This window comes from Rhinolophus sinicus, chromosome 15 (assembly GCF_057876585.1).
Source record: "Rhinolophus sinicus isolate RSI-liver-muscle chromosome 15, RSI-T2T, whole genome shotgun sequence".
In the NCBI taxonomy this organism is placed as follows: domain Eukaryota; kingdom Metazoa; phylum Chordata; class Mammalia; order Chiroptera; family Rhinolophidae; genus Rhinolophus; species Rhinolophus sinicus.
Genome location: NC_142515.1, coordinates 64,887,306 through 64,904,038, shown reverse-complemented (window position 1 = coordinate 64,904,038; position 16,733 = coordinate 64,887,306). Strand labels below are relative to the sequence as shown.

The window sequence follows — 16,733 nt, the reverse complement described above, 5'->3', positions numbered from 1 at the left end:
ATTGTTTCTTTTGCCTCTTTTTAATCTTTACAAGAGTTATAGCCTTTTATTGGATTGATCTCTTTATAATTATGAAATGCCCTTCTTTGGCTCTTGCTACAGCCTTTGTTTTAAAGTTGATTTTGTCTGATATAAATATCACTACCCCAGCTTTTTGTTTTGTTTTGTTTCCATTTGCATGAAATATCTTTTTCCATCCCTTTACTTTTAGTCTGTGTGTCTTTTGATATGAATTCAATCTCTTGTAGGCAGCACATGGAAGGGTCTTCCTTTTTCTATCCATTCAGTGACACTATGTCTTTTGATTGGAGCATTTAGTCCATTTACATTTAAAGTAATTATTGGTAGGTTGTAGTTTTTGCCATTTTATTGTTTTCTGATTGTTTTTATAGTTCTTCTCTGTTCCTTCCTTATTCTTGATCTTTATATAATATGGGAAATCACAGTGTTTGTATTCCTCTATGATTTGCTTTTTTATACACTATTGTTGTTGTATGTATGTACCCATGTCACACATGAAACTATTATTCCATTAGTTTTCCCTATTGTAATCTATTCCTTAGAATTCAATTCCAGTATATGACTGTGGGGATAGAGCCAGGAGTGCAGTTTCCAGGCTCTCGGCCTCACATGGAAAGGTGCTGGCTCAGGTAGTAAATGGCCATCAACTGTGATTGGATGGCCATCAGCTGTGGCTAGTTGGCCATCAGCTGTAACCAGTGAGCCATTGGCCACTAATATAACTGCTGTGGCTACGCTAGCAGAAAATGGGGGCGGGAGGCTAGCAAGAAGATGGTGGCTGGGAAGCGCGGATTGCAGTTAGCACGGCGGAGTGTGGGTTGTGGATTGCAGAGTAGTGGACAGCAGGTTGTGGATAGTGTGGCTCCTGCTGCCTGTGTCTCCAACCCAGCTGCCAGTGAGAATATACTGGTATGACTCCCCTATCCATGGCTCCGTGGGTGTTCCTTTTTGGCCTCACCATGTCCTGTGTTCCTATGTGGGGAGCGGAACCAGAGACCCCACCTGCCACCTGGCATGACAATGACAAATATATTTACATATACCACAATTTATCCATTCTAGTGTACTCATTTGAGTTGTTTCAAGAATTTTGACATTACCAACAAGACTACTATGACTATCCCTCTACATGGTTTTTCCATGTTTCACCTTTTACATAATAACTTTACTAATATAGAAACACTAACTTTCTTCAGGTTAGTATTAAACTGGTATATCTTTTTCAATCCTTTTTACTTTCAACATTTTGGGGTCCTTATATTTCAGATTAGGTCTCTTATAAACAGCATTTCGTATGGACTTTTTGAAAAAGTACTCTATCAGTTGTCTTTCAATTAGACAGCTTTATCCATTTTACATTATTGGAATTACTGATATATTTCTGTTCATTTTTATTATCTTACTTTGTGCTTTCTAATTGTCCTGCTTTAATTACCTGACTCTTATGTGTATTATTAATTCCGATAGAAGAAGGTAAAGTACTTCTATCATTTGGAAATTACATAACTCTATTTCTAATCTCTAGTGATTACTCTAGAAATTTAAATGATCACATTTAACAAAATAAAGTCTAAAGCTAATCGCATCTTTACCCTCTTCATAAACAATACTAGTAAGAGCCTTAGCACTCTCATTACAAACTCCACCTTGACTTATATGTCATTGTTACCAGGATTTTAAATCAATTTTTTCAAACCTTCATATATTATTGTTTTATTAAGTAAATGCTTATTTAGATTCATCTATAAATATGCCATTTTGATAACCATTCCACCTTGCATCATCAACTTCCTTTAGGAATCATTTGCCTTCTAAGATATATCCTTCAGAAATTCCTTTAGCAAGAAATTGTTAAGAAATTCAAGTTTTGTTTTTTCTGGGAATGTCTTTAATTTTGTCCTCATCTTTGAAAGAAAGATAAATTCAGTTCTAGGTAGAGATTGTTATTTCTCTCAACACTGTGAAAATAATATTCCACTGTCTACTAGTTTCTATTATTGTGGTTAAACAGTCAATTGCCATACCCAGATCTTGGTTCCTAATACCATACTCCAACAAAAGGAACGAGGACTCCTCAAAGAAATGGCTGATTCTGACAGGGCAAGAAATACACAGGATGATCCTAGAACATCTTGATGAAACTGGCTGGACTAGAGCATCTGGCACTACCAAAAAGTAGGTGGGAAAACAAAACAAAACAACCACAAACATTACAGTTCTGGGGTTTGAGAAACAAATAATTTATCTCTGAGCTAACTTCCCATTGTGCCTAGGTACCAGATTCTCTCTCCTTTCCCCTTTGTCTCAAGCTATGGGGTCATCTGAGATTGGGAGATGCTTTAGGAAGAAATGTCTGCTCTACTGCCTGTTCTTGAAAATTGTATGTTGTCATCTCAGCCCTAGACTGACAGCAAACCATCAAAAGCTAGGCGAAAGGCATGGTACAGATTTTCTCTAAGAGCTCTCAGAAGGAACCAACAGTGCCAATACATTGATCTTGGACTTCTAACCTCTAGAACTCTGAAATAATAAATTCCTGTTCCGTAAGCCACCCAGTTTGTAGTACCTTGCTATGGCAGCCCTACCAAACTAATACAATACTAAAAATGGTGAATTTTACAATACGTAACTTATACCTTTATTAAAAAATGGAGATAGTTTATTAGACTTAGAGAAAAATGAAAACATGTTCAGTAGTATTAGTTAGAATATTGGGAACGTGTATAAATTACAAAAAGTGATCGAATCTATCTAATCCTATATATTTCTATGGTTGCAGAGTCTCTATTATAATTTTTTAAATGATAAAATAAATATTTTTGACAAAACAAACACTTAGAATTTAATGACAATTAAATTCAACTTAAAAACTTGTAGGATATAGTTAACACAGTTTTTCTTTCCTCTAAGTATTTTAAGCTTCCTTTGCTTTAAGTTTCTTTTTCCCCAGTTTCTTAGCTCCTGCACCCACCACCCACCCCCGCCTTTTAATTATTTTGTAAATGTTTATTTACACTTTTCGATTGTAATCATTGAAGGCCAATGTTCTTTCTAACCCATTCTGGGCCCAGCTCCTGGACAATTACCACCACCTGAATGACCGGTTGAATGGCCACAAGCTCCTAGAGCGCACGGATTTTCTATCACGTAGCCACCTCACATCAATAGCTTTGAGCTCTGCTCTTTAAGCCAAACACTTTTAAATTTATTAATTAAAATCTATTTTTCCTCATTCAGGGGCCTTGGGGATACAGATGATACCTCAAACAAGATTACCGGTTCCAACCAAGGAAGCCAACACAGTCTTCCAGGCAGATCTCGAGACCCCTTCCTCTCATCTAAGACCAGATAGGACGAGAGTTCCGTGAATCTCCCAATAGGTAGGGACAGCTCTATGCCCCTGCCCAGCAGGAAGCAGATACAGAAGAAAAGACCTCCTTGTCCCTCAACTTCCCACAGAGATTTTATGGGGATCACATCTCTCCAGGGAAAGACAAAGCAGGTAGTTGGTGACAGGCATTGGGTCTCTGCATTCCTGCACGTCCAACACAACCCACAGAATGCGACTGCCCAAAACTTACCCTTTTCATTATAATTATCTACTACTATAAGGAAACAAATGGGTACAAAATACCCAACTAGATTAAACTGGTCACTCACACCTGCACAGTGAAGTCCACAACGACCTTCATTTCACATGGGCTTCATTATACCATCATTATAGCATCATACACATGCCCAGAAGTTCATTAATATCATTATAACAGACTGAATTCTGGGAAGGAACATGTGCAGTCTGAAAAGATGAAGTAATAGCCTCTTGTCAATCACAGGTGTCAATCAAGTGGTCCCACACCTGGAGAGGAACAGCCCATTCTAGAGAAAAAAAGGGATAAAAACTCCAAGTCCTCGCCAGTCAGCACCTTTTGAGTCTTTTGAGACACACCTTTGTTCAGGCCTGCTCCTATCCTTTTGAAGTATACTTTCTCTTCTAATAATGGGCCCTTCAGCCACTGCCTTCTTCTCAGGCCCACTCCTACCTCTTTGGAGTGTACTTTTTCTTCTAATAAACTGCTCTTTCACCACTTTATTTCCGTGTTTCGTTCAATTCTTTGCTCAAGACGCCAAGAACCTGGACACCATGCCAAGGAGGGCCACCCTCCGGCAATGTAGCAGCTAGGATTCCGGTAACAAAAGGAAATATTAAATCATAAACGGTCAAATTAAAAACAAAGTTCAGACTTCCAGTTTCAGTTACAACATGTAAAAAGCTTTTAAGTTGCCACCCCCAACCTTACAACAAGAAAAAAGATGAACAAACTGAAAACCAACAGCTTTTCTGGGAGCCATCAGTAAATGAGGTAGGAGGGCAAACCATCAGCCCAAAATCTACAGAGATGGGCAAATCCAGAGAGTTACAACCAAGATCTGCTTGCATGAAGCAGAAACAGACTAGAGACATAAACTGAAAGGAACACCTCAGTGGTCACTTTGATGATCTGGTGGAGGCTGCAGATGGATGAGTGTGAGATTGGGGAATTCCTGGGGGCACAGTGTCGGGGGAGCTCCCATACCTTTCAGAGTTTTATCACTAGAAACAACATCAGGTTCTCACTGGAAAGAATCAAGAAAGATCCCTTTGTAGCTCAGGCAGAGGGAGGGGAAACATAAACATTATGAAAAAGCTCAGAGCATTCTCCATAATAAAGGCCTATCACTTTACCAGAGCCAGCGCCCATGGGGGAAAGGCATTTCAGTGATTCCAGATCCCTCTAGTTTTCCTATCTTACTTAAGTGATTATGGGGAGGATTAGGGGAAAAGCTAAGAAATGTCTTGAAGGTCATAGCCCAGGGACACAGGCCCACTAAAAGACTGAGATTTAATCAACGATTATAGGTAGTTTCCTTCCCCCAATATTTTACGACCACACTAACAGGGCTCTAGTATAACAACAGTGGATTACAAGTGAAAGAGCTACAAGACACAGACTTGTTCTAAGGAGGAGTTCTTAGGAAAACCCAAAGACAACAGGGGAGAAAAAACAAGGAAACTAGAGGAATCTGAAGTCTCTGTTACTTACAGCTACAATAAACATTAAACACAGCCCAACTCCTAGCCAGTTTAATATAAAAGCTCACATTAAAGGCCTATTTACCTCAGTTACCATTAACTGATACAGTACATCCAGCTTTCAACAAAAAATTACAAAGCATGCTACAAGACAAGAAAAAATGCAATCTCAAGAAACAAAACAAACATCAGAACCAGATTCATATGACAGAGATTTTGAAATTATCAGACAGGGAAATTAAAATAACTATGATTAATATACTAAGAAATTTAATGGAAAAGTAGACAAGATAAAATAATAGATGGGTAATATAGGCACAGAGACTGAAACTGTAAGAAAGTATAAGTAGATACTACAGATTAAAAAACACTAACAGAAATAAAAAATGCCTTCGATGGGTTTGCTCATTAGCAGACTAGGTATGGCAAGAAAAGAAAAAGTGAGCTTAAAGAAATGTCAATATAAACTTCCCAAATTTAAATGTAAAGAGAAAAAAGAAAGAAAAAAAGCAGAACATTCAAGAACTGTGGGAAAATTTCAAAAGGTGTAACTGGAATACTAGAAGAAAGAGGAAATAGAACAGAAGAAAGATTTTAAGTAATAATGGCCCAGTATTTTTCAAAATTAATGAGATACACCAAAGCACAGATCGGGAAGAGCTCAGAGAACACCAAACTGAATAAAATTTAAAAATCTCCACGTAGACATATTATATCAAACTGCAGAATAGCAAAGACAAATAGAAAAATCATTAAAGAAGCCAGAGGATAAAAACACATGGATAGTAATTACAGGGAACTTCTCATCAGAAATCCTGTAAGCAACAAGAGAGTGGAGTGAAATATAAAGTGTTGAAAGAAAAATACCTAGAATTCTATACCCTATGAAATTAGCCTTCAAAAGTAGGGAGAAATAGACTTGCTCAGATAAACAAAATTGAGGGAATTTGTTGCCAGTACACCTGGCTTGCAAGAAATGTTAAAAGAAATTCTTCAGAGAGAAGGAAAATATGTCAGAAACTCAAATCTACATAAAAAAAGAAAGATCATCAGAGAAGAAATAAATGAAGGTAAAATAAAAACTTTGATTAGTTTTCTGACTCTTATTGATCTAACAGATAATAGTTTGTTCAAGATAATAGTAATAACAATGTATAGATGATAATGACTTATAAATGAAATGAATGATAGTAATGATACAGGGAGAAGAGGGGGAATTAGGAATATTTAGTTATTATAAGGTAATTGCAATACCTGTGAAGAGGTATAGTATAACTTAAATTTTATTCAGTTTGGTGTTCTCTGAGCTCTTCCCGACCTGTGCTTTGGTGTATCTCATTAATTTTGGATTAGCTCTAAATGTATAGTGCGAACTCTAGCACAACCCCCCCAAAAAGTTTAAAAAGTGTAACTGATGATAGGAAAGGAGGGAAAATAGAACCATATAAAATGATCAGTTAAAATCATAAAATGCAGAAAAGAGTATAAAACAAAAACAGGAACAAATAACAATGGCAACAAATAGAAAACTTACAAATATGATAGTTATTAATCCAACTACATGAATAATCATTTTAAACATAAATTGCCTAAATAAAACAATAAATAGACAGAGATCATCAAACTGGATCAAAAATAAGACCCAACTGCAGTGTTGTCTAAAAGAAATCCACTTACGGATAAAGATACATATAAATTAAAAGTAGTCATCCTTCGGTATCCACAGGGGACTAGTTCCAGGACCACCTTCAGATACCAAAATCTGTGGATGCTCAAGTCCCTTATATTAGGTTGGTGCAAAATTAACTGTGGGTTTCGCAATTATTTTTAACCTCTTAAACCGCAATATTTTGCACCAACCTAATATAAAATGGCATAAAACGATGCATACAGCTATCCCTCCGCATCCACTGATTTCCAACCACAGACTGAAAATACTATTTTAGATCCATGGTTGGTTGTATCAGCAGATGCAAAACCCACAGATATGGAGAGCCAACTGAATAAGGATAGATACAATTTTATTTGTCAATTATACCTCAAGAAAGCTGGGGGGGGAAATGTAAAGGGATGAAGAAAGATATGTCAGGCTAACATTAACCAAAAGAAAGCTGGAGTGGCTAAATTAATTGTAGACAGAGCAGATTTCAGAGCAAGGAAAGTTATCCGGGATAAAGAGGAGCATTACATGATAAAGGAGTCAATTCTCCAAAGAGACATAACAATCCTTAATTTGTATGGACACCATCAGCTATCAAAACTTATAAATTATAATAAATAAGACAGTATAATATTGGTATAGAGCTAGATAAAGATCAGATCAAAGAGCTATATAAATAAAAATGTAGTACATGACAGATATGAAATTAATCAGAAAAGATTAAACTAATTCAGTAAGTGGTTTTAGATAACCAATTATCTATATAGTGAAAAAAAAAATGGATCCCTATGTGATACTGAATCAGTAAGAATAAAGTACAGATAACCCCCATATAACACGGCACTTCAATAAGACTGTTTCGCTCTCACACATTTAGAGAATTTGGGAAAACCCTCGTACAACACGGCATCCTAGAACATGGTTTCACTCTAACACGGTTTGAGAATTAGAGAAATTCCCAAATAACACAGAGTGTAATAAGAGCTTTTAAGAGCAAAAAGTATCTCGTTCGAAATTAAGGAAATCCCCGAATAACACGGAACATAATAAGAGCTTTTAAGAGTAGAAGGTATCTAGGGGACAGAGTCCCAGAGAGCAGTTTCCAGGCTCTCAGCCTCACGTGGGGAGGTGCTGGCTCAGGTAATGAATGACCATCAACTATGACTGGTTGATCACCAGCTGTAACCGCTTGGCCAATTGGCTACTGATATAACTGCGGGGCTGCACTGATTGGTTGGTTGGTTGGCAGGCCCAGAAGTGAATGGTGGACTGTGGATCATGTGGCTACTACTGCGTGTGTCTCGCCCAGCTGCCAGAGAGAATATAGCGGTATGACTCCCCTATCTATGGCTCCATGGTGTTCTTTTTTGGCCTCACCACGTCCTGCGTTATTATGTGGGGAGTGGGACCAGAGACCCCGCATGACACACAGCATGATAAATGGCGCAGTGAGCAGGGTATGGTGCCCGGCAAAGCTTTCTGGAGTGTCAAAGGTCAGCTTCAGGAGACCCGTGAGGAGCTGCGCCGGGAATGGGAGGCGTGGTCTGCCAGGGAGACTCAAACCTCCAGATGGCACACCACCCTCTTGGCCATACAAGGCATCACCTTCCTTTTGGTAATCTGCTGCTGCCATAGGTTCTGAGGGTTGCGGACATCTTGCACTGAGGCCTTCACGCAATTGGACACCTGGAGCGGCGAGCAAGATTCCAATCAGATAGGAATGGCGTTTGACTCTGGGCAGAAGAGCTGGCCCCCACACAGTGTGTGGTACGCGGTAGCCACAGTTCTCAGAAGTTGGACCCCCAAAGAGGGATGGGAGGACATGGATGGCTCTCCGGCCAGCACGGAGAGGGCCCTGCAGGTTCTGGCTGAGTGGTTGCTGAAGGAGGCAAAGGGTACAGCTGGCCATGAAGGCTGCATGTTCCTCACCGCCTTGTGTCGTAACATAGAGGACACGCTTAATTAAATAGCTCAGGTGCCAAATCAGCAGCCCTGGGGGGTGGCATTGGGAGCTGGGGACCGTCGGTTGGAGGAGGTTCTCACCCTAGTGCATCATTAACTCGGAGGAAGCGCTTGCTGGAATAGCACAGGTGCGGGACCAGGTGTTCCAGTGGGAGGCGCTGGAAGCTCAGTCCGCTTGTTAGAGGAGGAGCCCCACAGTGGAGACTCTGAGGCAGAGGCAGATGACATGAGTGGAGACAATGTAGCTCCAAACCCCCAAGCCCGGCCAATCTTGAAGCAAAGGGTAAAACGTGAGCAACCTTTGCGCCCCAGGAGCATTGCTGCCGCTAACCCAGCTGTGACTGAGTTCACAACCTACACGCCTTACATTCCCACTGAGCTGCAGGAGCTGGGGAAGCGGTGCTGACAGCACCCTGGAGAGCCAATCTAGGCTTGGCTACTACGTTTATGGGATGAGGGTGCAGACAGCATTCTCTGCTCCCCAGGCGAAATGGAAAAGCTGGCCTCCATGACCATGCATCCGTCCCTGCGACAAAGGTTACAGAATCGCCATAGGTTGGCCCAAGACCAGGGCAACCACACTCTAATGGAGTGGCTCACTGCTGCTGTAAGCACAGTATGAGGAGAGGCTGGCGAGCTGCCAGACACTGTGAGTAAATAGCAATGGTATACTGAACTTAAATCATCCGTGAAGTGGGTATGAGACATGCTATGTTCAACCCTAGTATGCGGGGGCCGGATGACGAGCGTTTTACAACCAGCATGAGATCTGGTTTTGGATACTGCACCTGCGAGTGCTTTTGGATCCTTGGTTGCCATTCTTAGGCCCTATGTGGGGCGGCGGATCCATGAAGTTACAATTGCCCTGGCCACCCTAGGGGATATTGAAAGACTGCGGCAAAGGAAGTTAAGACAGGAGGTCTGGGAAGTTGAGACCTAGAAACCCAAATCAAAAGTAAGGGGGCGAGGTCGCAGGCCTTAGAGAGTAACACACACGCAGATGTGACATAATCTCGTGGCAGCAGGGATTGATCGGGAAAAAACAGACCGACAATCCAATGCACTCTTGTTGGAACTTTGGAAACAGTTGTGTCCGGAACAGCAATTCCGGAGAAGCCTAAAGGAAAAGTCCGGGAAAGCACGACTTGTGTCCTCCAGGACTCCTTTCAGCTTGATTAGGGGTAGAGCCAAGGTACCAGGTCAGAGGGGATGAGCGAGGACCGGAGGCCCCACGTGGAACTGTTCATACATTGGTCCCCTTCTAATGTGCAGAGGGTTTTTGCCCTAGTGGACACTGGCGTAGACTACAGTCTTGTTTATGGGAACCCAGATGGCTATGTTTATGGGACCATCAATCTGCATTGATGGCTATAGGGGACAGACAATGATGGTAAAAGCTGTTTCCTTACCACTGGGTATAGGAAGGCTTCCCCCCACCCCCACCCCCGTATGTACAAGGAGTATGTCTCCCCCGTTCCGGAATATATTGTAGGAGTGGACGTGCTACATGGCCTCAGTTTACAGTCGTCGGTGGAAGAGTTCCATCTCCGTATGGGTGTGGTGAAAGTGACTGACATGTTGGCATGCTCACCACCCTCCTCAAGTGTTGCCGCAGCCCCAGTGTGTGGTTACGGTGCGACAGTACCACCTGCCAGGAGGAGAGGAGGAAATTGGTCGTACAATTTTGGAATTGGAGAAGTCACAGGGCCCCTCACAGAAGACGCTTGTAGTGTAGATTGTGAGGCAAGACCTTGAAGGGGTGGAGTGTGGGGACAGAGTCCCAGAGAGCAGTTTCCATGCTCTCAGCCTCGTGTGGGGAGGTGCTGGCTCTGGTAGTGAATGACCATCAACTGTGATTGGTTAGCCGTCAGCCGTAACCAGTTAGCCAATTGGCTACAGATGTAACTGTGGGGCTGTGTTGATTGGTTGGTTGGTTGGCAGGCAGAGAAGTGAATGGCGGTATGCGGATCGTGTGGATACTACTGTGTGTGTCTCGCCCAGCCGCCAGAGAGAACATGGCTCCCCTATCTATGGCTCTGTGGGTGTTCCTTTTTGTCCTCACCATATCCTGCATTCTTATGTGGGGAGTGGGACCAGAGACCCCGCATGACACACAGCTTGACAATATCTCATTTGAAATTAGGGAAATCCCCGAATAACATGGAACATAATAAAAGATTTTAAGAGCAAAAGGTATCTCCTTTGAAATTTTTCATTAGAGCATGGATGTCGTATTAGATTTGACTGCAGAATTTTAAAATTTATTAGAATTTAAATCCATTTTGTTCGTGGAGTATTAAGTTCAGAGGATGAAGACATCTTGTCAAAAAATGGTGCTTAGGCCAGCCTGGTGGCTCCGGCGGTTAGAGCTCCATGCTCCTAACTCCGAAGGCTGCCGGTTCGATTCCCACATAGGCCAGTGGGCTCTTAACCACAAGGCTGCCAGTTCGATTCCTTGAGTCCCGCAAGGGATGGTGGGCAGCGCCCCCTGCAACTAAAATTGAACACGGCACCTTGAGCTTGGCTGCCACTGAACTCCCAGATGGCTCAGTTGGTTGGAGCACACACTCTCAACCACAAGATTGCCGGTTCGACTCCCACAAAGGATGGTGGGCTGTGCCCCCTGCAACTAGAAATGGCAACTGGACCTGGAGTTGAGCTGCGCCCGCCACAACTAAGACTGAAAGGACAACAGCTTGAAGCTGAACGGCACCCTCCACAACTAAGATTGAAAGGACAACAACTTGACTTGGAAAAAAGTCCTGGAAGTACACTGTTCCCCCAATAAAGTCCTGTACCCCTTCCCCAATTAAAAAAAAAAAATCTTAAAAAAAAAATGGTGCTTAGTAGTGATGATGAAGAAAACATTATACTTTTGGTGAAAATTGCTTTAATAAAGATATTTCTCCTAATTATAAAAATATAATAGTATTTTTTTTAATTTTTGGAACCTAACCCCCTTTTTTGTACTAGTTCTGTTTCGTATGACATGGATTCACATAACACAGCATCTCTTCAGAACCTAACAACCATGTTATACAGGGGTTACCTGTAGGTTACGCTGAACCTACCCTAAACCACAATAAAATGTCAGTGGCTTAAAACAAAGATTTCCTTCTTGCTCAAGTTACATGTCCATTGCATATCAGCCAGGGATCTGCTCACTATAATCACTCAGGGACGCAGGCTGATAGAAACTTCCCATTCATAGCTCATTGGCCAGAACTAATAATAGGGACTCACCTATACAGAAGAGGGCCAGGAAAACAATACTATCCCATTCAGAGAAGTCTTTATTAGAGAGCACTAATGCCAATTACCATAGATGGCCAGTACAGGGAATCCACTGCCCATGGAAATAAAAAACAAATGACAACAATCACTTACATTTCTTGGCAGATGTTTTTTTCTTTCCAAATTCCACTGGATTGTGTTTCACATCCTCTGAGCAATATATATACTCTCCTTTGCTGACTACTGCTCTAGGTAATGACAAGCTTCAAATAATTGGCCTTCTCTAGAAACTTGGAGGGCTAGATTACATCTCCTCCCAAGGGCACAGCTCTTATATTCTCAGATATGTACTGTGCTTCTCCACAGATTATTTCCCCCTGATAAAGAACACAGATGCTCTGCTAAACGCTTCACATTTATTAACTCAGATAATTCTAAGAACAACTCCTTGAGACAGGTATTATTGTTATTCCCATTTAAAATGTGCAAAACGGGGTGACCATTAGCTCAATTGGTTAGAAGGTGGTGCTGATAACATCAAGGTTGCCGGTTTGATCCCTGCATGGGCCACTGTGAGCTGTGCCCTCCTTTCAAAAAATAAAACAAAATAAAATAAAATGAGCAAAACTGAGGGAAAGAGAGGGTTTAGTAATTTCCTCAGTAAGTAATCTGAAGTCAGTGCTCCCATGCCTTCCAGGCCCACTGGAAGCTCCCTGTAGGTACTGCTCCTTTCTCACTACAGCTTCATCATGCCTCCTCCAGAACACTCCTTCAGCCCTTCTTCCACAGTCCCCTCCATCTACCTTTCTATCCCCCACTGGGTTCTAGTTCTAAACTTAACAAAGGATGCCTATAAGGAAAAACCATCTGGCAGAGCAACCATTTCCCCTAAGGATTAAACCAAGCAGTGTCACCTCTCCCTACTCCATATCACTCTGTTTTGGAGAGTCTTACCCACCATGTTAGCCCCAAATGTCTTCCTGACAGAAGAAATGTCTTCCTTCCAGTAGAAATAGAAAGATCACCCAGGAAAGGATTCAAACTGATTTTTTCAGGATGGATGCCCTCTTGAAGCCTGCTGAAGAATAGAATGACTGTCACTGCCCATGAGCTGCAAGAAGTTACAAGAAAGAAGATCTGAAACCATAAAACTCCTAGAAGAAAATATAGGAAGTAAATTTGCAGACATTACCCTTAGTATATTTTTATTGATATATCGCCTCGGGCAAGGGAAGTAAAAGGAAAAATAAACATGTGGTATTACATCAAACTCAAAAGTTTTTCACAGCAAAGGAAACCATCAATAAAACAAAATGGCATCCTACTGAATGGGAGAAGATATTTGCCAATGATACATCTGATAAGGGATTAACATCCAAAATTTATTAAAAAACTCATTCAACTCAACACCAAAAAAACAAACAACCCAATTAAAAAATGGACCGGCCCGGTGGCTCAGGCGGTTGGAGCTCCGTGCTCCTAACTCCAAAGGCTGGCGGTTCCATTCCCACATGGGCCGGTGGGCTCTCAACCACAAGGTTGCCGGTTCGACTCCCACAAGGGATGGTGGGCTGCACCCCCTGCAACTAGCAACGGCAACTGAACCTGGAGCTGAGCTGCGCCCTCCAAAACCAAGACTGAAAGGACAACAACTTGACTTGGAAAAAAAAAAGTTCTGCAAGTACACACTGTTCCCCAATAAAGTCCTGTTCCACTTCCCCAATAAAATCTTTAAAAAAAAAATGGGCAGAGGACATGAAGAGACATTTCTCTAAAGAGGACATACAGATGGCCAGCAAACATGAAAAGATACTCAACCTCACTAATTATCAGAGAAATGCAAATAAAAACCACAATGAGATACCACCTCACTCCTGTCAGAATGACTATCATCAACAAGTCCACAAACAACAAGTGCTGGTGAGGTTGTAAAGAAAAGGGAACCCTGGTACATTGTTGGTGGGATTGCAGATTGGTGTAGCTACTATGGAAATCAGTATGGAGGTATCTCAAAAAACTGGAAGTGGAACTACCTTATGACCCAACAATTCCACTCCTGGGCATCTATCCAAAGAAATCCAAATCGCTAATTCGAAAAAATCTATGCACCCCTATGTTTACTGCAGCACTATTTACAATAGCCAAGACATGGAAACAACCGAAATGCCCATCGGTAGATGACTGGATTAAGAAACTGCAGTACATTTATACAATGGAGTATTACTCAGCCATAAAAAAGAATGAAATCTTACCATTTGCAACAATATGGATGGACCTAGAGGATATTATGCTAAGTGAAATAAGTCAGACGGAGAAAGACAAATACCATGTGATCTCACTTATGTGTGGAATCTAAAGAACAGAATAAATGAGTAAACTAATCAGAAATAGTCTCAGAAATACAGAGAAAAAACTGATGGTTGCTAGATGTCAGTGGGGTGGGGATGAGGGAGAAGGTGAGGGGATTAGAAAGCACAAATTGGTAGCCACAATATTGCCACGGGGATATGAAAAACAGTTTGGGGAATATAATCAATAATGTTGTAAAGATTTTGTAGGGTGTCAGATAGGCACTTGTCTTATTAGGGAGACCACTTCAGGGACGGTGTAGATGCCTGACCACTGTGCTGTACACCTGAGGCTGAAACTGAATAACAATGGATGTCAACTATAATTTAATATATGTATGGTCACAGGAAGTGGAGTACAGCATAGGGAATGTAATCAATGGAATTGTAACAGCTATATATGACGTCAGAGGGGTAGTAGATTGGGGGAGGGGAGTTGGGAGGGGTATAAATGTCTAACTATGACATTGTTTTGTACACCTGAAACTAATTTAAAAAAAAGTTACAAGAAAGTATGGAGAATAAGAGGAAAGGAAGGGGTAAAGGGTATGAGGATGAAGAATGGGCATAGGAATTAAGCTATTGACCACTAGTGGTAGGTGTCATGGACTGAACTGTGTCCCTCTGCAAATTGGTATATTGAAAGCTGAACTCCTAATGTGATACTATTTGGAGATGGGGCCTTTGGGAGATAATTAGATGAAGTTATGAAGGTGAGAAGGTGAGACTCATGAAGGTGAGACCTCAGGGTGGGATCAGTACCCTTATAAGAATACCAGAGAACTCGTGTATGCTCTCTCTCTCTCTCCCCCCCAACCCCACAATAACTGTATTTGTTTTATGATTGTCTAACCTAGGATTCAACTGTCTAATATCTACAAAGCCACTGCTTTACCCTCCTTCCAGAGGACAAGAAGCCTACATCTTGGTTCTGGTCCTAACTCAATCAGTAACTAAATACTTCCACTGGACAAGTCCCTAATCTTCTCTAAGCCCAAGTTTACTCTTCTGACATTAAGAGGCCTAAATAGCATGGTCTCTAAAGTGTTTTTGCTGCACAAGGGTTATTCAAAATGCATGAAAGGAGGAAATAATAGAAGAATTATTTAGAGCACAGGAGGGTTTACCCTCCTCTTCCTAAAAAGATATCATTACCCCGTCATATAAATAAAAAAGAAGCACAAATCCAAAATAAACTATTCAGACTCCATGTCTCACCAGATCACTTGGGAAGACAAAACCTTCATGTGCCATGTACTGACGCCGTCATTGGACTCACCTGGCCACTAACTTCAATACAGGTTAGTTACTAGAGGAGCAGCAAATACTCAGAAGCCCAGATACCAGGATCCTTGATTTACACAGATAAAAATTCCAACCCTCCTCATCCTTCTACAATTCTGAACTTAACCTGGGCTGGAGGGCAATGCTAGTTACTACCTTTAAAAGCAAGTTCCAGCTTGTTTGAAAAGCAAAGATCTATTTAGTATTATATGGGGCAATGTAATTTTCTACTAGTAAAGACTAGATTTTAACAACTATAAATGACAAATACCACTTATTTCAGAAGTCTGCTAAGTACAAAGTAAAAGACTAATTTTACACAAAGTAGTTTGTGACACTTCACAAATACACGAACCACAAAAGAGATGATGTACAATATTCAATGTGCCTGCTATACTGAGGAAACTTCCAATATATATAAGTGTAAGCCAAAAACTTGTCTCAGAAAATCTCCACATTAAAGAAGGAAAAAGTATTCTCAAAGGGAATGCAATTACTATTGCTCATTAAAAGTAACTGTAAGGTAGTTATGGCAGAATTTGTAAGTCATCATAACCTGTTGAAAAACTGTTTTAAAATATTATTTCACACCATTAACATGATGCCACGAATTTGCTTCAGAAGAATCTGGTGGAAAGGGAATGAGGTGAGGGGAACACAGAAATGATAACAAGAAAGCTCATGAATTGATAACTGTTGAAGCTGAGTAAAACGTACATGGGGGTTAATTAGCCTATAGTTTCTAATTCTGTGTATGTTTGACCTTTTCTCTGTAGGAAAAGTTAAAGTTATTATACACTCTTGATGAACAAATTTAATCCTTATATCCTAAAAATAAAGAAAGACTAGTACCTTCCAATCTCTGAATTTTTGCTTTCACAGAAATAACAGCTTCAAAGGGTGAAACTCTCAGCTCAAAACATGTTCCAGTCAATGTTTCAACGAAGAGCTCCATGGTGTCATAGAAAGGAAGTTTGTAGTACAGTGGTCCCATGTTATCTTCATTGAAGAATGGAGGCTCTTTTCGGTTATCCATTACTTTGGCTTTTCTAATTCTTCTGGAATATGTTGTAGGCAACTGTATACCAGTTCTAGCCAAATCAGCTTTGAACATTGGTAATATGTATCGTTGTTCATGTTTTCAGTTTCGTAC

The 16,733-nt window shown here is 40.9% G+C and overlaps 1 protein-coding gene across 13 annotated transcripts in view; it reads right to left on the bottom strand.

Moving 5' to 3' along the window:
* The window catches only part of ZFAND4 (zinc finger AN1-type containing 4), a 107,253-nt gene that overhangs the window by 78,507 nt on the left and 12,013 nt on the right, over positions 1-16,733 (bottom strand). For 4 of the 13 annotated variants that reach the window (XM_074337278.2, XM_019716174.3, XM_019716172.3 and 1 more), the window contains exon 2: positions 16,433-16,733. In XM_074337278.2, the coding sequence (XP_074193379.2) occupies positions 16,433-16,694 (262 nt within the window). In that variant the 5' untranslated portion in view covers positions 16,695-16,733. The other 9 variants (XM_074337282.2, XM_074337287.2, XM_074337289.2 and 6 more) reach the window with 7 other exon arrangements.